At 40.1% G+C, this 25,070-nt stretch overlaps 1 protein-coding gene across 2 annotated transcripts in view; it reads left to right on the forward strand.

Moving 5' to 3' along the window:
* Positions 1 to 25,070, forward strand: part of eya2 (EYA transcriptional coactivator and phosphatase 2) — a 184,593-nt gene that overhangs the window by 60,356 nt on the left and 99,167 nt on the right. Inside the window, exons 2-5 of one of the 2 annotated variants that reach the window (XM_028811847.2) lie at positions 186 to 310; positions 21,693 to 21,761; positions 22,028 to 22,070; positions 23,186 to 23,310. In XM_028811847.2, the coding sequence (XP_028667680.1) occupies positions 196 to 310; positions 21,693 to 21,761; positions 22,028 to 22,070; positions 23,186 to 23,310 (352 nt within the window). In that variant the 5' untranslated portion in view covers positions 186 to 195. The remainder of the gene's footprint in view (positions 1 to 185; positions 311 to 21,692; positions 21,762 to 22,027; positions 22,071 to 23,185; positions 23,311 to 25,070) is intronic. The other variant, XM_051932834.1, reaches the window with a different exon arrangement.

Raw genomic sequence — 25,070 nt, forward strand, 5'->3', positions numbered from 1 at the left:
GTATAATGGATTGAAAGCAACAGATAAAAAGTGGACCCTCTCTGACTGAGGTTGACCAATTTCATCCCACAATTCACCAGTTTGGATCCTATGCTTTTACTTCTGATTTTCTGATGATTGTACTGATATTTCCTTTTTCTCCTCCTCTTTTCTTCAATAACTCCTCTCTTTTTCTGCACACACAGGTGGAAGGAAATGTTAGATGTTGCAGTGGCTCACAACTTGATAAAGAATACCCAGGGTGCTGTTGGTTGGAAACAGAGTTCAGTGGATGACTTTTCTGCTCCGTTGAATTTTCATGGCAACTCAGGTTAGCTCTCCTCATTTTTTAAAGTTTGCACAAATTAATTGTATTCCGCTGTTAATGCAAAATAGAAAAAAACAAAAAGCACAAAGAGCTAATTTATTTCGGAAAACTCTTCCCTTGTGCGAAGTTTCCCACCACCACAGCCAAAAGTATATGTAATTGGCACAGTACACAGTTATTCTTCTCTGTCTGTCTCTTGGTGTCTTTCTCCCTCACTTCTCCCAGCAAACTTTGTCCAACTTCCACCTGACTCTGGCTTCTCCCTGTGAGATGAGCAAGTCCTTTTATACTGGCCAAACTAGAAATGCTTCTGCTGTTATTCCCATGTGGTCTGCAAGCACTTCCGGGTTAGGCGGAAAGCCCATTCCATACGGTTCTTCCGTTTTCACAGCACCCCCTGGAGGCACCCATGGTACTCAACAGGGCTGAGATAAAGAACTCCAAGTCCTTTGGGTGCACTGCTGCAATCCAGGGAAGCTGCCATCTAGCGTTCTGTCGGGAGGCAGTGCCCTAAAGAAGCTGCCTTCCCCCATCCTTCCATTTTTTGGGCATCCCGATTTGTCATATTTAACACCTGTGAAAGTATGAATATTCTATGAATGCTCTACCAGAAACTGTAAATTAGCAACAAAATCATCTTTTGCAATGACCAATAAATGTAATTTCCCTTAAAACAGGGGTGAGCAATGTCAGGCCTGGAGGGCCACTGTGGCTACAGGTTTTTGTTCCAACCAAATTTCTAAATGAGAAGTCATTTATTGCTGATAAAGCACTGTTAATACTTCTCATCCTTAATTGCTTATTGTAGTCTTAAAAAACTGCATTCACGGTTATTAATTTCTCCTTATTAGCAATAAGAATCAAATGACAAAGAAACCAGCAGGTCTCCATCTAATTTGTCTCCATTTACATCTGTATGTATTCGTCATGAACTATCTGGTCTAGTAAAATATTTGAAAAGAAGCTAAAAAGAAAAAAGTCAAGAACTGAGAATTGCTCATCTGTTTAAGTTCTTTAAATCATTTGGATGACATGCTTAGAAAAGAAGAAATCTACGATATACAGTAACAATGACCCGACATGTCAAAGATAAAACACTTTCAAGCCATGAAATTAAATGAAATTAAATGACTTGTTTCTAATAAAGCAGCTGGGTGGGAACAGAAACTTGCAGCCCCCCAGGACAGATGATGCTCACCACTTCCATAAAACATTTCTGATGTAAAACAGATGTTTAAATATGGGATCCACTGAATAACTGTTGTAATAGTTTAAATTTTACCATGGCAACAGAAAGATATACTATATTTAATTATAAAAAATATATTAAAAATATTCATCCCTTAGAAGTCCTTAAATTTTATTGTTATACAACATTAAACCACAGCAGATTTAATTTGACTTTTTGATGTTCATTTTTGACATTAACTAACAGTAAATGTCTTTTTAATATAAAAATGAAAATAGATCTCTGCAAAGTGGCCTAAGTTTATATATAAATCGAATTTCTATCCATCTGTTAGAGCATCACGCAAAAATCGTTGTACCCATTTCTACACAACATTTCCTAGCTTGGAATATAGGCTAATATTTTTTTTGATTTTGTAAATGTGAATATCCAGAAAAAAATAAAAAATGATGCAACCTCACCAAAAGCTGCCAGTATCAGCTATAATAATACTAAATTACTAGCACTACATATCCACTAGATGGCAGCAACAGGTTAATCATATGGCTTATTAACATTGCTCAGAAAGAATGTCACTTTATTTCTTTAAAATCTGTGTTATTCTAGAATTTTTGTCTGTTTGTGTGTCCGTCTGCTCAAATATCACACAAAAACCGCAACACTCATCTCTACAAAACTTTGCTGTTATCTCCAGTATAGGCTAATAAAAGTTTAAATTTTCTACTTATAAAAATCTAGAAAAAAATAAAAACTGGGACAATTTTACTAAAAGTTGCTATTTTGTTTGGACCTCTGTGCCTTTTAATCTGAATATCTCCTGAGTACAACATGATACTGATGTGATTTTGTACATCAAATTAATTATAAACAATTGCTAACAACACAACTCCAATAATTACTGAGATTTTTTAGTATTAGGGTGTTTTACCATGTTAGCCATTATGAATGTAGTAAAAAGTCAAGCAAAATGACACCTTTTATTGGCCAACTAAAAAGATTACGATAAGCAAGCTTTCGAGGCAACTCAGGCTCTTTCTTCAGGCAAGATGTAATACAGAAACTGGAGTTCCCTGTGTTTATATACACACTAGGACAAGAAACAACATTGGTAAATCTTTAAGTGGAAAATCCTAAATGTAAAAAATTAATAGACCCCTTCAGGCTATGAGTTTTTTAAAATATTTAACTGTGTTGAAAAAGAACAAGATTTTTTGTATGCCACTTTAATGGTTGATCATATTAAAAATCTGTTAACATTTTTTCTACTATCAGAATACAACATGGTATTGCCGTAATTTTTTACATGCAGGAATTATAAACAATTGCATAACAACACAACTGCAATGATTATTTTAAATATTTAAATGTGTTGCAAAGTAATTTTTTGTTTGATGCTTTAATGTTTGATTGTGTCACAAATCTGTTTCCTTTTTTCTGAATACTCATTTTATGATGAGCAAAAAAGGTGTTATTCAATTTTTGTCTAGGAAAATAATAATAGAGCAAATGACCCATTTCTAATGATATCTGTGCTTTAGCTGGAGTTACAAAAGTCTTCAGATGGTGGGAATTAGAGGGGGCAGAAATTTTGTGGAGTTCTAGCAGGAGCGCTGCTTAGGGAGGCGGAAGATGTGTATGCACTCAACCCCCATTTGTTTCTCAGCAATTAAGTTGTATGTTATGAATGTGGTGCATTCTACACACTCTATATATTATTACTGATCTATTGACATAAATATTACATGCTGAGTATTGATAATCTGAAATTCCAAAATTCTAATTGTTCCAAAATCCAAAATGTTTTGAGTGTTGAATTTACAGTATATCATGTATGTTGCCTCTAATAGTTTTACTACTTCTTAGCAGATGTGAACTACACATGTGCAGATTCCAAATGTATTTATTCATTTTGAGCGGAGGGTGATGGTTTAGGGAGAAGCATTGAACGCCATGAAGGCCACAGTACATGAACAATGACTTTACAGTGCTACAGTTGTTCCTCTTGAAGCACCCAGAAGCAAGGACACACAGTCAATGACCACCATAGGTGAAGGGTGTTCTCACAAGAAGCACTGCAATGTGGGACAGATTCTATGTTGGGGAACAAAACAATGACATCTGTGCACCAGTTTAAAAGTGCTGCGCAGCATTCTTTAAAAGAAAAAAAAAAATAGGACACCACAAGTGGAAAATTCCACACCAGAGGTTTCATTTATTAAACTCTGTTTGGATTCAAGCATGAAAATATATGTATGCTAAAAAACAGGAAAATACATATGTCAAAAATAAATAAGACTGATTTATAAAACCTGGCGTATGCACATTTCTATGAAATTTATCTTTATAAATCACAGCCATCTTGTAAATGTGCATAAGTGAACGTGCCTCAAAACTCATCTTGGCATTGCAAATGGCTTGTTTGTTCATGGAATGTCAGTGCTTACAGTTAACAAAGCAGCCTAATTCTTACTAGTTGCCCTTACATCAGTATGAGTGCAGTAAATTTCTCTGATTATGTCAGGAAAACCGGACACTGCTGCAAATTGCCTTTTATGTAGACAAATACTGTACATGCTAAGGTTTCATGTATGTGTACCCCACACCATATGAAAACTGATCGCAGCGTTTTGTCAGTCAGCTAATGGCTTCCAGCACAGCAAGCATAATGCAGTAAAGCTTGACTAAGATATTTCTGACCTGTCAGCCAGTTTCCTGAGAAGTGACAACTAACCAAAAAGCAAAAAGTTCTTCAGAGCAAATACGCAGCATTGACCCCTTTAAAAGGAAACTACAGTAGAGTGTGTGCATCATTTTCATCACTTTCTAGGTTTGATGTATTTGTCATGTCAATGCTCGTTATAATAATGGCTTGGTGATATGAATTATTATAAACGTGACTATCATTTAGCTGGTTAGGCCACATTTTCTAACATTCTGCACACATCAGGCTGCAAAGCACAACACAATAGATACAAAAATGCACTAATTATGCAAATGTTCTATTGACAGCTAGTTAGGCCATTAACTATCTAGCCATTCTATGTACCCACTTTGTCTATTCAGATTCATTAGCAGCCAAAGTCTATCCCTGCAACTTTGGGTACAAGACAGGAACCCACTGTGGACAGGATGCTATTCCGATGCAGGACTCTCAAACTGGGACCAGTTTAGAATCGGCATTCACACTAACATGCCTTTCTTTGGGGTGTAGGGGGGCAGCCAGAATTCCTGTATATAAATGCATATGAACAAAGAGGAGAACATATAAATGCTACACAGGTAGTGAAGAGCAATATCTACAAATCATCCATCCATTATCCAACCCGCTATATCCTAACTACATGTCACGGGGGTCTGCTGGAGCCAATCCCAGCCAACACAGGGCTCAAGGCAGGAAACAAACCCCGGGCAGGGTGCCAGCCCACTGCAGGGCACACACACACACACACCCACACCCACACACCAAGCACACACTAGGGACAATTTAGAAATCTACAAATCATCTTTTATTTTATTATAGTTTCGAAACCAGCAGCTTTATTACTGTCACAAGGCTTTTTATAAAAAATTAATTATCAGGCTAAATGTCATCAGGAGAGTAAACTGAGTCTTAATACTAAACTTTTATCCTAATAGATCCTTAATATAGTTGGTACTTGAAACACTTCCTCGGCCATTAGATCTTTGCTCATAAAAAACATTTGATGTCTCAAGCATGGTAAAAGTCACTTTTCTTTAGTGTAGATTGGTGGCATCACAGCACCGTTCAGTGCAGCATGTTTTAATCTGTCCTTTACTGTCACATAAACCTGTGGTTTCACCTTTGTAGAACTGCTCCTCATGGTGCTGTCTATGAAAGGCTCCACACCCACCACATGACAAACTACCTCAGCATCCCAAATTAGGACCTGAGCGCAGCTGTGCAACACCTCAGCACCACACTAGTTTGAATGTAGTAGAATAGTGGGAGGTTTTTTACAATGGCTGGACTGCCATCCTCCCCCAAGTTTTCTCTGCAGGGCTGGATGCATGTTAACGTCATACTCAGGACAGAAGTGGCAGGTTAAGTGCCTTTCTCAAGGGCCTAACAAAGTGGAATCACTTCTGACATTTACAGGATTTGAACCGGCAATCGTTGCAGATCCCTAGCTTCAGAACCACCATCCACCTAAGTGTTAAACAGCATGGAAAATGAATAGTTGTGTGTGTGATAGATTCTCTTGATGTTAAACTGAACACCTTGTGGCACACAGTAAGATGCCCAACAATGGGATTGTCTCCTAACAGTTTCACTTATGTTCAAATTCAGGGGTACAGTATGGAATTTTGTCCATGGGCTGCTCAGCCAAGTCACTGGATGAAGAAAGGATGTTATTTTAGTGGCTGCTTTGCCAAATGTTTAACCTGTTGAATATGCTGACCTCATCAAGATTTCTGTAGACTACCCCATGTCCAGATTACTCATGTAGAGATCCTGGATGACATACAATCTAATCCCTCTAAAGAAGGAGGGAGGTTCAGTATCTCACTCTATACAGCAGTGTGCGCCTGCTTATGCTCTGAATGAGTAGATGTAAAGCATGTTGAGATGCAGCTCAATGTGAAAGGCGCTACATAACCCCAAGGTTTCCACATCTTGTTACTCAGCTCCTGTGTTTTACCACTCTTTTAATTTCAGGTCAGAGGACTTGCTGGTGTCAGCACCTCCTGAGTGGTTAAGCCAGGAAACACCACTCAGGTTTAGAAAGGGCAATCAGCAGCCGCAGAGAAATGACAAACCTTGAAAATAAACAGGCTTACTTACTTTCCAAATGTTTAGCAAGATTGGAGAGCTCCTTCATTTAAAGAAAGCTGTTCTAAATTGAGCACCTAGCAAATGTGGGATAAGGCCAACAGGAAAGACACTTTTGACCTCACCCTTCAACTCCAATCACAAAGGAGGTCAGTCTGTGAAGCTGTGGCTTTGATTACAGGGACTTGATTGGTACGGGATTTAAGGACTGGATTGAGAGAGAGAGTGAGAGGAAATAGTTTTTAGCCTCAGTCAAATGCAAGGCAGTGAGCTTAGGCAATACCTTTGACTGTGCCAAACAAAATAACTGGCCGCAGTTTGCTCTTGCACTTTTTTTGATTCTCTTCTCTTTTTTTTAAAGAATTCAAAGCAGTGACATTCTTTACATGGTTCAACTAATCAACACATTTAGCTTTTTTATCTCTTTTTTAAGCAGATTAAAAAAAGACCTTTCAGGGTTTGACATGTTCAATTATGTGTCTGAGGAGATTTTAGCTTTTATTCGGCAAAGTGTTTTTAGAATTCTTTGTTGACGGGGTTGAATGAGGATTTGGGTGACGCACTAAATACATGCCCAATTGTCAGGCACGCACATGCACAAGTGTGCCCCCAGATTGGACCCACCACTCAGTTGTGCTTTGAAGCCATTGTTTGCTGCTGTGTTCCCTTCTGGAGAGCTTGGCAGGACAATTGAAGCCAAGATGAGACTGATAGGATCACTGGTGCAGCCATGACTTTATAAAGCATAACTTTATAGCTTTTGGAGCTGGAGCTGGAGCTTGAGAAAGTAATGTGCATAAAGAAAGAATATGCCCAATCTAAAAGTGTCTGTCATGTCCAAATCCTGTGTTCTTCTTTTCTCCAAGTTTGCTGATTTTTCCACTCCTTTAATTGTGACGTTATATTTGTCTTGTTCTTTCAGCCAGCTTTCATTTGTTAAACAAATTCACACTGCTCTGCCAAGCACCATGACACACACAGTTGGAACCTGGTATGAAACACATGTACTTTATGCATTCCCTAATACCTAAGCTGCTTCCTTCAAACCCACAGAGGGTTTGAATGATGTTATAGAATTATTGACTATACTATGTTCATTTCCTAATAATCATACTGGCCAATCAACAAGAGCAAAAGAACTGTCTTTCATCTGGATTGGTTTACTGTAAAATGTCAATTCTCTAATACCTCTACTGCATTTTTCTGGCTAACGGTAGAAGAGCCTCTGTTTGTGATCTATTGATTGTACTGTGTCCATTCTGTAATACCCGTGATACCTTTTTTAGGCTAGCAGTAGGAGACCTTCTTCTTTTGATTGCAGTGTTTATTCTTCAATGTGAATAATAACCCCCATAAGGCCATCAGAAGGTGAGGCCTTACTTTTGATATGTTGATTGTACTATGTCCATTTTGTAATACCCATAATACTGTTTTTAGGATAGATGGTATGATACTCTGTTTCTTGTCTGATGATTATACTACATATATTCCCGAATAGGAATAGGATAGGATCAATAGGATCCGTGATCACTTGCTCACCTACCAGCGACCGGAACAGTCTGGTTTTACGCCGAAGAAGTCTACCATCAACTGCATCCTGGCACTTAGGGTTCTCATGGAGCGCAAACACGAAAATCGGCAGAGTTTCTTTTGCAGCCTTTGTTGATTTTCGCAAAGCGTTCGACTCAGTTGTTCAAGCTGCCCTGAGGGACATCCTAAGGATTCGCGGGATCCCCTCGAGGTTGCTGGATATCATGGCTGGCCTGTACACTGGTACTATGAGTGCTGTGCAGAGTGGAGGCAGGACCTCTGCGTTTTTCCCAGTTGATTCTGGGGTTCCTCAGGGGTGTGTTCTTGCTCCTACTCTGTTCAGTGAAAGATTTGTACTGTGCTTATTGTTTGTTGTTGTGTGTTATGCAGTATACGTTTTGGTTAGAAAGAAGAACTACATAATTAAAGCGGTAATCCGTACAGTAATCCCTCCTCCATCGCGGGGGTTGCGTTCCAGAGCCACCCGTGAAATAAGAAAATCCGCGAAGTAGAAACCATATGTTTATATGGTTATTTTTATATTGTCATGCTTGGGTCACAGATTTGCGCAGAAACACAGGAGGTTGTAGAGAGACAGGAACGTTATTCAAACACTGCAAACAAACATTTGTCTCTTTTTCAAAAGTTTAAACTGTGCTCCATGACAAGACAGAGATGACAGTTCCGTCTCACAATTAAAAGAATGCAAACATATCTTCCTCTTCAAACGAGTGCGCGTCAGGAGCAGTGACTGTCAGAGAGATAGAGACAAGCAAACAAATCAATAGGGCTGTTTGGCTTTTAAGTATGCGAAGCACCGCGGCACAAAGCTGTTGAAGGGATTACTGTATTTTATAATTATACCACAAGAACTGCAAATGTCTAGCTGATACACTGCAGAAAAAAAACACACCTACATAAATATAGTAAATGTATATTTTAATGGCAAAAAATCTATACAGTAATCCCTCGCTATATCGCACTTCGCCTTTCGCGGCTTCACTCCATCACGGATTTTATATGTAAGCATATTTAAATATATATCGCAGATTTTTTGCTGGTTCGCGGATTTCTGAGGACAATAGGTCTTTTAATTTCTGGTACATGCTTCCTCAGTTGGTTTGCCCAGTTGATTTCATACAAGGGACGCTATTGGCAGATGGCTGAGAAGCTACCCAACTTACTTTTCTCTCTCTCTCTCGCGCTGACTCTCTCTGATCCTGACGTAGGGGGTGTGAGCAGGGGGGCTGTTCGCACACCTAGACTATACGGACGCTCGTCTAAAAATGCTGAAAGATTATCTTCACGTTGCTACCTTCTGTGTGCAGCTACTTCATGAAGCGACATGCTGCAAGGTGCTTCGCATACTTAAAAGCTCAAAGGGCACGTATTGATTTTTCTCTGTCTCTCTCTCTATCTCTCTCCCTGCTCCTGACGGAGGGGGTGTGAGCTGCCGCCTTCAACAGCTTTGTGCCGTGGTGCTTCGCATACCTAAAAGCCAAACAGCCCTATTGATTTGTTTGCTTCACTCCTTTGAAGAGGAAGATATGTTTGCATTCTTTTAATTGTGAGACGGAACTGTCATCTCTGTCTTGTCATGGAGCACAGTTTAAACTTTTGAAAAAGAGACAAATGTTTGTTTGCAGTGTTTGAATAACGTTCCTGTCTCTCTACAACCTCCTGTGTTTCTGCGCAAATCTGTGACCCAAGCATGACAATATAAAAATAACCATATAAACATATGGTTTCTACTTCACGGATTTTCTTATTTCGCGGGTGGCTCTGGAACGCAACCCCCGCGATGGAGGAGGGATTACTGTAATGCAATTAATGATTAAAATCTATAAGTTGTAAGGGATGGCTGGGACCCTTGCCTGGCAGTGACACCCTCAGTGTGAAAGAACAGGGTGAGACAGCATGCATGGGGCATTGTCTCCCCCAGAGCACTAGTGCCACAGTTTCCCCAGGGCATCGTGTGGGAACTGGAGTTCTTTGACTCAGCTATATTGGGTTCCATGGGAGCTGCCAGAGGGTGCTGCAGGGACTGCGGAGCCCTACTTTGTTGGGCTCTCATCTCACCTGGAAGTGCTTCTGAGCCACATTCCAGATTTAACATAAAAGGAACTGCCTGACACAACTCCAGGAGCCAGAGTCGGGAGGATGAAGACGAAGCTTGCTGGGAAGAGTGGAAAAGAGGCAGAGAGAGAAGAAATGACAGACTCACAGAGTGCTGTATATTATGTGCTTCTGTAACTGTGCATTGATGCTGTGGCAAACACTTTCACAAGTAAATCTTCTTTTTTACTGCACTTGTGTCTAGAGTTTGTCTGTGTCAGGTGTTTGGGGGGCTGGAGTGCTCCTGGGTGGCCACAAAGTCCATGTATATTTATATAGATCCAGATCTTCTGGATTGTTTGCACCACCTGTAAGAAACTGTGCACAGGCTGAAGCAGCTTCTCCAGCTCGCGCATGTCCAAAAAGTTAATTTAATTCAGCCGGAGGTATGCTCAGTAGATCACTAGCCTTACCCTCCGGCTGGGAGCCAATGAGCACCCCCGCCCCTGGCACGTGTTCTGACGGGTTCCGCAATGGAGCCTGGGATTTGGAGTTCTTTTTGGAGGTCCACGGTGACGCTTTTAGCTGACTGTGATCCGTCTGTCTCAATTTATCGATGGACCGATCAGTCATTTCCCAGACCTCCTTAAATTTTTGTAGGGAAAGCGATGCTTCGCTCGCCTCCCCCTTCCCCTTTGAAAAACCCAAGTCCGTCTTCATGTGGACGAAGTCATAAGAAGCAAGATGTGGACCTTCTCCTACCCACAATCCATCGGGGTAGGTCATGTGCTCCACGCCAGCACCCGTCATGCGGAAGTCCGTTTTGCTCGTCGGCTCGAACAGGAGCGCACCACCATTTTCAGGACTTTCTCCTGCCTTTTGCAGAGCCTTCGGTTGGTCTTCCCCGAGGTATGTGCACGGTACAAAATGAGTTATTTTAAATAGATTTTCAATTATATCCCCGGCACATACCTCGTGGCAGTCGTCTATCTCCGAAAGCTTTTCCCGACCCGTGTAGCTGCTCCGTAACTCATCCCGAGCGTCGGCCTTGATGAGCACGGTCTCTCCGCTGGCACTGTTGCTCTGCCTTGCCTTCTTCCCCATGACGTCCTTGGTAAATGGGTTTGTGGGTTGTAGCGAGTTTACTGCGTGTCATGACTTTGTCCTCTTGGGCTTTTCTGTCTACAGAAATTTTTTAAATACAGGTCCTCTACCAAACCGACGGCCAGAGAATCCTGCCGACTACGCCAACTGTGACAGATAGGGGGCGCTATCGCTCCCTTGAACCCCCGGACAATACGCCAGACACCAGATAAAAGTCCAAATATAATATTTATTCAGACAATAACATGCACAAAGCACCCTGCTCTCCACAATACTCATATAAATCAATACAATCAATAATAATCAATCCTCCACTCTCTCAGACACGTTGCCACCCTTCCACCCAGCTCAGCTCATCTGTCTGGGATTTCCCACAGTCCTTTATAGTCCATGACCCAGAAGTGTTTCTGTCCCTCAGTCCATGTGACTTTCTATCACTTCTGGGTCAGGTAAAAACTCTTCTTTTTCATCCCGGAAGCACGTCATTTCTTCTGTCCATGTGACTGGGACGTACTTCCAGGGTGTAGAGAAAATAATCCTTACTCCTCCCTGCAGCGTCCTCTGGCGGCCCCCATGGTATCCAGCAGGGTTGTGAATAAACACTCCATTGTCCATAATTCCCTGCTGGCATTCGGGGCACTTCCAAACTACAGGGAGGGCTTCACCTGGCAGCCTGGGGGTGTTGGCTGGGTTCGGCCATATCCTACAATATATATATATATATATATATATATATATATATATATATATATATATATATATATACATACTGTATATACAATGCATAGGCAAGGTGCCAAGTCCTTCATAGCTCCAGAGTGGCTACCCTATTCACATTTCATGTCGCTATGGTCATGCCCTTCTCAAAAGAGATATAGCTTTGATAATCACATGAGTCACCTGTTGCTCAGTCCTGCCATATTTTCAGCATTACAGCTAACAGCATGGCAAGGACCGAATTGTTTTTCACTAATAAAAATAAAACCACACTTGCTTTCAGACATCTGTAATGGAGAATAGAAACTAAAGTAAAAGAAGAGATAGCTGTCATTCCTACCAGGAATCATCCAGTGACTGGAAACCAGTCATCCTTTCTGGAGGCCATTTGTTTCAGATGTGGTTCAGTCTATTCTGGCAGCATCAGGTACAAGCCAAACCTGGACATGGCACCAAATCCTTTAGAGGGCCTAAACAACTATACAGTGCCAATTTAAAATCAGTGTATACCTTTGCGATGTGAGAGAAACTCAAAGTGCCAAGAGGAACACCCAGACAGACACATGGAGAACATGCAGACTCCACATAGACAGTGACCAGACAGGATTCAGATCAGGACTCTGGTGCTTTGTGACAGCAATGCTCTACACTGTACGTCCATGCTACCCACAACAGAATGAAATCCTGCATTTAATTAGGCCATTTTAGGCAACAGACAATGGGTCCCAGATCTATTACTGGCTTAATTCTTCATTCATGCTGTTTTCTTGTTGAAGTGTGTATTTACTTCAGGAATACGAGTTCCTATCCACTGTCCAAACATACAGTACTGTATTCATTCAAGGTGATTGATTCCTTTAAATTGCCCCTGTGTACCTGCACTATAGTGGTTCCTATAATGGATCACCATTGTTTTGTTTCCTGCATGGTTTCCATTTTTGAAAGATCAGACTCTATCCTGAAAGAGTGCACAATTTGATAGGTGTCTATGAAAATGGATGAATAGATTAAACAGATAACAGAAACGTGACGCACTTTGGTGAAATACAGTCGCCATGTTGCACAAACTGTGAATCTCCACTGTTCACAGAGAATCTTCAGTCTGTCATCAGAACAATGTACTCAATTGTATCGAAAGTAACATCATTATCACAAGTGAGCTAAGTCAGAACAGTACAATGGAGTAGAGAATTCAAGACAGCACATTGTTTGCAAAAAAAAAGAAAAAAAAAGACTTGGCTAAGATGTCACCTAACAAGTAAGTCCAAAACAACAAACTATTGTCTTTGTACCACTGTTAAAACATTCAGAGCTTTGGCGGGAGAAACACATTTTTATGTAAACTGCTGTCTCTCCTTGGAATTATAAATTCCTGGGTGTTAACTGTTGAAGTGTTCAGTGTATCAGTAATCTGCTTGTCTCTTTATCTCCTTTCAAGCCCTTTATCTACCTTGTCTGTCTGCTTCTTGTACGACACTATACTGTATTCTCATGAAGGCAGATACTCTAGCCTTAACACACTGTGAGTGTTTACATTCAGTTTTTTTTTGTTGAACAATTATTTATTAATCATGTTTAAGATACATTGAGGTCACTGTAGTCTGGAAGCTTAGGTTGCACTGTTAGCAAGTGCCTGTGTGGGGCAAGTCATTGCAAAACAGCAACATGGCTTTATCGCTTGGCTTCTGACCATTTACAATATGATCCCTGCAAGACTAGTGAAGAATGAATGAAGCTATATGGCGATGTGACTCAATGGAGAGTTCAGTTTGGAATCAGAGAAAAGAAAATGACACCTGAGCTTTATGCCTCAAGAGAGAATCCCTGACTGAGTGTAGTTTGTGGAATTTAGTTTCCAGCAGAACAGCCAATGTCATTCTTCTGAAAAGCATAACATAATCACATGCAGAATGAATAAATACTGTGGTCTGTTGTCAATTTAATTTTACTTTATTGTGTATTCAAGGTGGCATATCCATTACTACTCTAGCTTCAAAAATCTAGCAGCCTAGTTTTGAATCCCATAGATGTGTCTGTGTGAGTGGAACCTATGAAGGTCTGGCACCTAAGCCATTGCTAGTCCCTGCTGCTGGGATATGGAACTGGAGTGCCACAACACTACATTGCATATGTGAGATGCAGAATAAATGGAGGGAGAAGTGCAGTCTGTTCTTTTATATGTCTGTATGTAGCACTAGAGCCACACCAATCCAGAGTTCCAGGTTCAGTTCTTTGGCAACTACTGTGTAAATTTTGAATCTCCTCATTTTTCCCACATAACTTTTTTTTACACACTATAGTTTTCTCCCACATCCCAATGATACCTATTTAATTGGTATTGCTAAATTGACCTGGTTTAGTGTGTATTCGGCACCTTGTAGTTGACAGCCAGTTTTAGTTCTTCCTCCGTAACTTTTATTGTCAGTATCATTAATGCAAAAAACAGGATAGTACAGTATGTCTTTATATTATTGTTCATGGCACACAAGAATGGCAGAAATGTGTGAGACCTTCAACAAAGCCAAAATGCAGGACAGATTCCCTCCTAGACTGCCCAGACAAGGGTTACTCCTAGGCAGCCTGACTAACTACTGTAATGGCTGGCTTCAGCCTACGCACTCCACAGCGACTTAGGCTCAAACAGTGCTAAAATAATGGAAAAGACCCAAAAGATATTCAAATGACCAACAAGGTAGGGGATTACCATCAACTCATGGCTTGTGTAAGGAAGGGCAACCCAAAGAATATTTTTTAAAAAGGTTTCATTGATAATAACGGGGAAAGAAAACAGAAAAATGAAAGCAAGGCAAAATTATTTGTTTAAAGACCATCCACAGTGACCAAGAAAAAAATTCAGTTATCAAAATACAAAGACAGAATTTCCAGCAAACCAAGTAATTCAAAAATAAGGACAATAATCACAATACATAACACTTCTCCACCACAGTGCATTCAAATGAATGGGTGTGTTGCCTTAGCAGTGAAGTGAGGTAGGTGGGGAAGTCTACCCACAAAACTCAAAAGAACATCCGAGAACAAGATTACCCATAGAGAAACTAAATAATCTATAATATACAATAAAACACTACTGTGTTTGTGTACGGTCCCTCTGTGCATTCTGATTGAACAGTTTGGCTCTGGCTGCTCAGTAATAGGAATGATTACACAAAACCTTAGGGTGTGAAGTCCAATTCCTGATTGTGACCATTTTTTTTCTTAATGTTACAAAAAAGAATTTAACATGGAGCATTTAAATGGTAAGAAAGCTAATAATATACCAAGTGATGTTGGGTCACTAAATACTAACGGTCTGCAACTCAAATCTCCTTCAAAGATGACAGATATTTGAAAAGAATATGAATGTTCTGTTTCAGTGGTAATAGGCTCCAGTCCACCATTGTTGGTAGCCCAAGTGCATACAGGAGGTGAGCAAATATGTCTCAAAATGACAGAGTCTGAGAAGCAGCTTTTACTGGATCACAGTTAATAGAAGTAACACTGGGACTTGAGAAACATGAGGATATGAAGGAAACACGTAGGAAGAATTCTGCAGATACCTGTGGGGCAAGAGAAGTTGAAACATGTGAAGATACAAAAGAAAGGCAGTACAGGAACACTATTTCTGAATGTACAGTATTATATTAAATGTCTTTGGCAGATAAATATAACTCATAGATAAATAAAATCAAATTGACAGAGAATACACAATTAGACAAATAATATACAGGTAAAATTCCGTTACAATGAACTGCCTAGGACCTAAAAAATATTTCGTTGTAATGAAAATTTTGTAGTAATGAGATTCTGTATTTGTCACTATAGTGCTTTCTTTAACTTGCGTCCAGGCGTTTACAATCATTTCAATAGCTTCTTTCACGTTAATTTTAATCTCCTCCTGTCTACAAGTTATGCTGATGAGAATTTTTCTCAGCATTTCCTTGCAATAATACACATTCAGGTTGTGACTGATGCCCAAATCCAATGGTTGAAGCACTGCTGTGCAATTGGGTGGGAGGAATTCAACGCTGTGTGCAGCACAGTTACCAATCAGAAGCAGAATCATCCTTTTCTTCTTCATTTTGTGAGGTTTCTGAACTCTTTTGGGACTCCCCTCACCCAATGGGACGACACACTGAAGTGTGCCCCGAAGTGCGATTTCCGCATCTGTGGAAGATTGCTTGTCCTTTTCCGGGGCAGGGCAACAGCAGGCTCACAGCGCTGCAGTGAGGTGCCACAGAAGCAAATCCCAAAAGATCGTGGTCACGCTATAAGTTCCTGTCTTGCACCCCAAAAGATGAGACTGAGTCTCAGTACTTTAGCAAAACCAGCATTATTCAGCTTGAAATAGGAACAGCACAGTTATTTATCGTAGCGTGATCTGCCACTCTCCTGTACACAGACACAGCAGTCAGGCAGGGTTGTGGCTAGGTTAGTGGCCAAGTAATACTGTGCCCTGCATTTACAATGTTCCTTGCATCACCCATTGAGATTTTTTCTGTTTGTTTCAGCGGCGAGCTGCAGCAGAGCTGTGAGCCTGCTGTTGCCCCAGCAACGGATAAATAGTCTTCCACAGACGCGGTGATCGCACTTCGGGACGTCCTTCGGCATGTCGTCCAGTTGGAGGAGTTCCCAAGAGAGTTTAGAAACCTCACATTTTCTTGAATGAGTGCTGCATTAATAGGAATGTTTCTTAAACTAGCATCACTGTAGCAGTTCATAAATGTTTGCAACCCGAGATTTTTCTTTTTTTTTTGGTTGGTCTTTCAAAAAAGTTGACAGTGTCGATGGCAATGGCGAAATTCCGAATTCACTGCCAATGTCTTTTTTCTTTTTGCCAGAATCGAGATCCGCAAACATTTAAAAAATTTTTTTTTGTAATATGAAATGTTGTCATTTTTTCATGTCTGCCATTTCTATAGGAGTGTGACAATGAGTTAAATTCCAATGGATATTTTTCAAATGTTAATGAGCAATAAGCAAAAGGCATCACTGAAAACCACAGAAAACAAAAACAGCAAAAAAACAGTACAGTGGAACCTCGGGTCACAACCTTAATTCGTTCCAAAACTCTGGTCATAACCCGATGTGATCGTGACCCGAAGTAATTCCCCCCATAGGATTGTATGTAATGTGACAGGCAGAACGCCCCTTCTGTATATTGTGACAGGCGGCCAGGTCCCATGCCCGGCCGGGACGCCCCTTCTGTATATGTTCCGGGGGAGCAGCTATGGACATCTCACTACCTCCCCCGGGACGCTTGGTGGCAGCCTCCCTGGCTGATGATGGTGCTTCAGTTTCCCGCAGGGTTTCCTGGGAGATGGAGTTCTCCACAACCCTGTGGGGAGCTGGAGTGGCCACCAGGAGGTGCTGCATGGAGCCAGGAACCCACCTGGACATCTCTGCAGCCCCACCCGGAAGTACAATTAGCCGCAGGTGATCAAGCACCTGGAGCACTTCCGGGTGGGCTATAAAAAGGGCCAGCATCCACCACTCAGGAGCCAGAATCAGGAGGAAGAGGACGAGGTTGCCTGGGAGGAGTGGTGGTGCCAAGGTGGAGAGAAGAAGTATTGTGTGTGATATATTAAGTGCTCGTGGGACTGTGTTGTGGCTGGAGGGATTACGGGGAAGACGTGCCCTCCAGTTGAAGAAAAATAAAGAAACTGTTTGTTTTACACGTGCCTCTGAGTAAGTCTGTGCCGGGTCGGGCGCTATATAGCGCCTATATTACAGTAAATGCAATTAATCCATTCCAGACCATACGAACTGTATGTAAATATATTTTTTTAAAGATTTTTAAGCACAAAAACAGATAATTATACCATAAAATGCACAGCGTAATAGTAAACTAAATGTAAAAACATTGAATAACACTGAGAAAACCTTGAACAGAAAAAAGTAACATTGCAAGAATTCACGCTATAGCCTTACAAACACTTTTTTTTAAATGAGCTTTAAGCACAGGGAAAACATGAACATTTGAAAAATCCGTAATTTAATAAACAACCAAGAAAAGTAACATTGCAACAATGCATGCTACGAACCGATCGCTGTAAACAGAAGTGAAGTGGAGGTTAAAATCCAATAGAAAAAAGTCTTCATTAAATACAACGAGGTTAAAACAATGCTCGAATCAGTCTCTTTAAAAACAAGCCCGGTGCATTCTTTAACTGCCTTCTCGACCTTACGCAACCAGCCCTCTCTCTCTCTCGCTCTCTCGTGCTCTCGCTCGCTGGCTCGCTCGCTGCACAGGGAATGCACAGGGAGAGACTGAACACATGTGGAAATCATCAGCGCGTACGAACCGGAAAGGAAACTGGCTTGTTCATCACTTGAGTGTGTGGTCATGAACAGATGCAATAGTTTGGCAAACTTTTTGGTCGTAACCTGATTTGTACTTGATCCGAGACGTTCGTGAGCCCAAGGTTCCACTGTACAAGAAAGTTCGAAGAAAGAAAACAAAAATTTACAATGTTTCTTTTGGGGATCGTTGTGCACAACAAGGCTGAGAACTAACTGCTCTGTGGATGATTCATTCAGGCATTTCAAGGTCTTTTGGGCACTTCATTGTAATAAAAGTATCTGCTGAATGTATTTCGTAGTAACAAGATTTCTATAGACTCTTGTCATATGGTGAAATTGCTGGGGCCATAAAATTACTTCGTTGTAATGAAAATTTAGTTATAAAGATATTCATTGTAATGGAATTTTACCTGTAAACAAATAATAATATTAATGTAAGCAATAGTAATTAATGAATCAAAAATGATGATAAAGGACATAAAAATGAAATTAAAACATACGCCGGGGAGAATTCCTGGCTTAAACATGACATTTATTGTGTCTGTCCACACCCTGAATACCTTCAGGGATGTCAAAAGTATAAACAAATTGTGCAATTATTTTTCTGACAAGGGAGTGATAAACAAAGGGTGAGCTTAAAAGTTCAAAATAAGTTTTAGCATGATCCCTCCCAGGTGCCACGGTAATACACAGCTTTCTCCTCTCCCATTTCTAACTCTTCTGATCCTTGCTGTTTCCTTCTGCCATTGAGCCTTCACCCCAAAACTCTCCTGCCTGACTCCGCATTCAAAGCCATCAGCATCATCATTCATTTTCTCAAGCGTTTTTTTTTTTAAATCATTTTACCATTATTTAGTAAGTTCTGCTTGTACATTCTTTCAGTTTATGTTGCATTTTTTCTCAAAGAGCATGCTTTTTTATTTATTTATTATTTCTTTATTAATGTATCACAGCTAATTATGTATTTCTTAGCTTTCTAGCTTATGTTCCTTGTCACCTGTTTGTTAAACATAATGGGGCCAGGGCCCCTTAATGTTACAGCTTAAGGGTGTAGTATTTGACACTTATATGCTTGCATTTTTTTTACACAAGGAATGTAGTTTTGGTGTCAGTTTCATGTTTTTATTTTTTTAATTTTTTAATTTTCAAAGTTGGATTTCGTTACTATTTGGTTTTCTTTGTTTATGTAGCACCTTGGTTCCAGTCACGTGACTATGAGTATCGCCAATGATGACATTACAGGATGCCTTATCCCTCAATGGATAAAGCAACTTTTCAAACTACTTAGCAGTAGTTAGCTAATTTCACAAATTGTATCTTACAATTCAGTTTCGTATTTTGGTTTTGACTTTGCTTTTGGCTTTAACTTTCACATTCATCTAATCCTGTTAGTTCTGGTTTCTTGATTCTGTTTGCTTTCCTAGTTTTGGCACTTCGCTTTGCTTGACTATGTCTTTTGGCTCTTTTAATCTGTGGGCAAATTAACATGTCCTTATCATGTCAATTTATAAAGGACTGAGAGTCTTAAGTCCCTTGCTGAAATGTTAAAACAGTAAATCCTCACTATCTATCGATTCTGTTCCCATGGATTTGTTTATCTGCTATTGCAAAAGTTTAATCTATTTTGCAACACCCACAGTGTAGTCTCACCTATTTGTGGCCATACACCACGGAAAAAAAAATTCTGAAATTCTGTGCGCAACACTGAATGGATCAACTTTTGTCTACCTGATGCGTTAAACCTCTGTTGTTCAAGCCAAACCTGGACAAGGTAACCCCACTCCTGACAAGGACTGGGGTTTGCAATTGTTCCACATGAACGATGTATTTCCAGTAAGTGTGGGCCATAAGCTTATACTGTTTAAGCCAATACCGTTTGTGCACACCACCCATTGATCAGATGGTTTAAGTGAGGTCCTCAGATCAGCCCAGCTGTGCTGCAGCCTCTGACGGATCACCTAGAAAACAATTGAACTTTACTATAGAGGAAGTATATGTCATAACATGGTTTCTGCATTACGATCATTATGGAGCCCGACCCCATCTCCTCCACATGTCTTTTCCCTGAGTCAGCGTGCTGCTGGAACCTAAACCCATTTTTCCCATAGAATCAAACCAGGATTTTTTATGAACATACCTCTGCAGATAATGAGAATTGACCATATTCTCTGCTGTTCAGCTCTTCTTCTCCTCTTTGATTATGGTGTTGGATTTTGCTTTTGTAAGTGGGGTTTTCTTTTTATTCTTTAGTGTGTGGACTTTGGCTGTGTTTTAGGATTTCATTTACAAGATCACAGACTTGGTTTTGTTTGCTTTTAGGTTTAGATATTAGGCCTATCTTGTTTTGATACCTCTTTTGTCCTTTGTTTTAAATCTTTTTGCTAATCAAATTTTTAAATAGAAAGGAAATTTGTTTTGGTATTAAGGCCTCAGGAGTGTTGTGGTTCCCCTCTCTCTGTTAAATTTTGAACCCTTTACCTCTCCTTTAGCCTGTGCAGGCTGCTGCAAAACCTGCTTCTCAAGTTTGATTGGGGCTTATTTTGTTTTTAGACCTTATTTGAGCCTTGGTGCCTAGTTTTGGAATTAAAGCCTCTTTTGAGTTTCATGAGCCAGGCATATTGTAATACTGTCGATTTTTTTTTTGGTACACTTTGTTATTTTTTTTTTAACACACTCTTCCAAACCTATTTTGGCTTTTTTATGTGCAATACTGATTTTTCTTCTGGGTCACAGTATTCAGCTTGGACAGTTTATTAGCTAGAGAGTTGTTTTGTAGCATCTTTTTCTGATGCGTCTTAGTTTTCATACATGCTAGCATTTTCAAAAGCAGTTGCTATGACATTGCTATGCAACAACTTGGAGGTGCACAGCACTGACCTCACCCCAAAAACAAAAAACAGTTCCAAGTTTAACTGTTTACTGTGTAAGTTTTGATTGATGGTGCCGTGGACTTCCTGGTCATTCAAGTTTGTGAATAATCCTAAAAGAATTGGTGTGAGTGTTTGCTATTAGTATTCTCCAACACTTTGTCCGACTTCAACTTTGATTTTTGGCTAATGTTTTTATTTTAATGAAAGATAAAATTAACCCTCAATAATGATTCTTTTGGCTTGGTTTACTAATGTTTCTTCTTCTGGTCACCTCCATTGTAAAAGTTTGCCTTCCTTTTGACAAACAAAACAGAAATGGTGCATGATGATATTCACTTTTTGGCCAAACCCCAGGATCACTTACTGAAATCTGTGCTGACTCCATGGACACCAGGCTATTGGCCACCTAGTGGTCCCGATATCGTGCTTCATGTCTCCCACCTGAGATCATTTTGGAACTTTTATAGGTTTTGTTTTTGGTTAGTTTCTCTGAAATGACTTGTATTTAATGTAGCATATTATTTTTCTGACATTTTTGATGACACCATTTACTTTAAGCCTGTTCTTTTTTCAAATTGATTTTCTTGCATTCATTTTGATGGTGAAGCCTAATTTGTGACATAGCAGTCCCCTATTTAAATATGAGGGGTGGCAAAAACTGTTGTTGGTACCTCTTATAGTTTTATGTATTCTAAGTGTATACATGACTGCAGTATTATCTTAGTGTTGTGCTTCTTTCTATTATATCGTAGTGCAAATGTTATTTCACACTCATTATTGTGTATAGCAAATGTTGGAATGGCTAAAGTTACATTTCATTGCTTTCAGACAAATTAAAGAACCTGAATGCTGCTGAACTACTAAAAGCCTCAGGAGTTAACTTTACTCAAGACTCAGGTGAGATTTATTTTTTTTGCCTTGACAAATTAGGACTATTCTTGCGGTCAGTTTTATCAATTCTTATTTCTCCCAGCAGTTGTATTTCATGCTGTAACGTCATTTCTCTTCTTTGTTCATTCAAAAGGACAGGAGCTACAGAGGAATTCATGAGCGTCATGCACATACTGCTGTTTATTCTCCTCCATTTTCGAGGAGGTCCATGAACACGGAAATGAAACACTAGACCGAGTTTCACGTTTTCTCTGTTCTTTTTTTTTTAACAGCTCACCTCTGGCACCTGACACCCAACTCTGCCATAGCCAGCAGGTAAGACAAGTAAACTAGCTATGTAATTTTCAGTAATTTTTTGGATCTTTACTTTTTGAACAGAGTGAGTGTCATTTTTGTGTAAATGGAGTGTTTGTACAGTGAGACTGCTGTTTCAGCAGCCAGTTATGAGAGGCGTGAGATGAGTTCGTGGATCCAGTTTTCTCCGTAATTTAATTTATCCAGTGTGCTGAAACTGGTTTTAAAACACATGACCTGTTGGTATAATGCATGGCTGATTAAACTAATTTAGAACTGATATTTTGGTGGACCATTAAACTTTGGGGAGTTTAGAAAAATTTATATTGGGTATGTGCATGTCATCATTATTTTTACTGTCTCCAATTTAATTATCACTGTCTGGGCTTACCCAAGTTGGCTGGTTTTTCCTCCACTCTCCACAGAGGTCATACATGGGTGTAAGGTCCCTGCACCTCAGTTGAATGACCAGATATGAGGGCTGTAAGATGGACTTTCTGTGACTTTTAAATGTTAGCAGAGACATTTGTGCATTTTGAAGTCTGTCCACCATTTCCGATTTCAATCTCATGATGTCCTACATGGAGTATTAACGGCTTGACTTGTTTAACATACATGGGGAAAGTGTGAGAAAATGCCCTTGACAGAAAGATGTATCAAATTCTAGAAGAAAAAAAATGGATTATTTTATTTCATCCAGGGCTACATGCAATAAGTTATTAGGCAGTGTGGTAGCTAGTAAGAATTTAGGAACCTTCAAAACTTAGCTTAGTCATAATTTGGAAAATTAGATAAATAAATGGCCTGTACTTGTCAAAACTGTTATAATGTTCTGATGTTGTAATGAATGAAAAAAGACTGACTTGAATGTTCCTTTTGTTGTGGGCAAGCCCTTCCATTTTGCTTAACAGTGCAAGGAACAGTATTGGCCTCTACTGAATAACACATTCCTTGGGTCGTTTGTCTATTCCTCATCTGTGTGTGTGTGCTAAAGAAACAAATTCTTTTGTTTTACCTTTAGTCTAGTTAAAAGCATAAAGCCGTCATAATTTTCCAACAGTCCAAGATAACTGTCTAAATTGCTAAGTACTGTATAAAGACCTACATACCTCTGTCTCCATGTTTTACATCTGCAGATCCGCCAGCCTAATGTCTAGCATGTCTGCCTATGGGCAGACCCCTTATGGTAGCGGCATCCAGCAACCTCCCTCGTATGTACCGTACCCCCACCATGGCCAGGGATATGGAGTTCCATCATATGGTGAGTGCTTACTTTCTAATTCTGGTTTTGATTAGAAGTCTCTGAAGTCTTTGTGAATACTGTAATCTTCTTTGAACCTGTAAAAATTTGTGCCTCTTTTTTGAAGAACTCATTTTAGTAGTCCATCCTTTTTCTTAGACCTACTTCGCAGTGGGGTTTATTTGTACAAGCCTTCCCGTGGTACACACCCAAGTTAACTTAATCTTTTTTGTTCTTAATTAAAACATTAAGGAGGCACCTCTCTGTAAAGTTCAAACCAACTATTCATCCATTTTTGTAACCCACTTATCCAGATCACAGTCTCAAAGCATAAAACCTAAGGTAGGAACCAACCAGGGGCAAAAAAAATGCAGTCCAAATGAGGGGCGCACTCACACTCATATACAGCTCTGGTCACTCTGTGGGACCATTTTACAGTTGCCAATGCACCTGAATTGAGTACTCAAAAAAACAAACCATAGAGGCTCAGAAAGAAAGTACAAATTTCAAACTGGTAGTGTGCAAATACGATGGCACAATAATTAGTGATGCCATTTTATAATCCTGGGTCCATTCATCCATTTGTAACCAATAGTCCAGTGTCACAGGGGATGAAGACTGCCTGGACAGGGGCATCTGCAATGCAGGAATCCACTCTTGATAGGTGCTGTTATAGTCCTTACTGCAACAATGTTTGTTATACCTTGCTGAAGGATACACTAAACATTCTCCAATGTGCGTGCAAAGAACCAGGTTTTATTACAAATTGACTGACTCCTTTTTTTATAGTAGTTTTTTTTCTTTCCTTCATATCCGCATTAACAGAATATGCTCTTATGAAACAGCTTGCAAGTGTGATAGTTTTCTTTTTTAGCTCCAGTTTTTAGTGAGTTGGTTTTAAGTGAGTGTCTGGAATCAAAAATCTAAATGGCCACTATAGCAGAAAATAAACAAATAAATACATCTTGCAGGAGATGGAAGAATCATTACCTGGACGGGGTGCCAGAATGGCACGCATTGGCTGCTGGCCAGGAGAAATAACTTTTGCCCAGGTGGTATCATTTAAGAGACAAACTAACAGAAGCTGGGAATTGAGAGTTGTTCCATTCCCCATACACTTGGTGGCAGTGGTCATCATATGGGAACCCAACTGGGATGGCCGCAGGGGTGCCTGGGAGATGGAGTATCCTGTTGGGGTCCCTATGTACTAACATAGGGCGCTGTCAAGGGAGGACCTCCCTACTTTTTCTATGTCCCAGAAGTGCTTCCTGGAAGGTATGGCTTGGCACCGGAAGCATTCCTGGACCCTGCAAAAATTTGGAGCCTGCTGCCTCACATTAATGAGTCAGAGTAAGGAAGCAGCACTTAGCAGAGGCAGTAAGGAGAAAAAATTGTGACTGTTATTTGGAGAGGTGTTTGTAAAAGAAGTAATGTCTATGAATAAAAATACGTTATTCTACTCTAAAATCATGTTGGAGGTTACTGTGTCTTGGGTTTGGGGCTCACTGGTGCATCCTTGTGTGTCACAATTGATGCAGTTGGCAGGACTTTCTGGCCATCCAGTTTCCAGAAACCTGCAATTTAAAGTTTATTGTGGCAAAAATCTAGACCAGTGAACAACTGCTACCTGGTGTATGGGGGATGGAACAGCTCCTGATTGTCAACTTCTGTTAGTTCATCTGTTAAATCATACTAGCCGGGCACAGTTATTTCTCCTTCTCAAAGGCCAATTCGTGTACCATTCTGCCCTGGCCTCCCATCTGGATAAAAGATCCTCCTAC

Source organism: Erpetoichthys calabaricus, chromosome 10 (genome assembly GCF_900747795.2).
Source record: "Erpetoichthys calabaricus chromosome 10, fErpCal1.3, whole genome shotgun sequence".
In the NCBI taxonomy this organism is placed as follows: domain Eukaryota; kingdom Metazoa; phylum Chordata; class Cladistia; order Polypteriformes; family Polypteridae; genus Erpetoichthys; species Erpetoichthys calabaricus.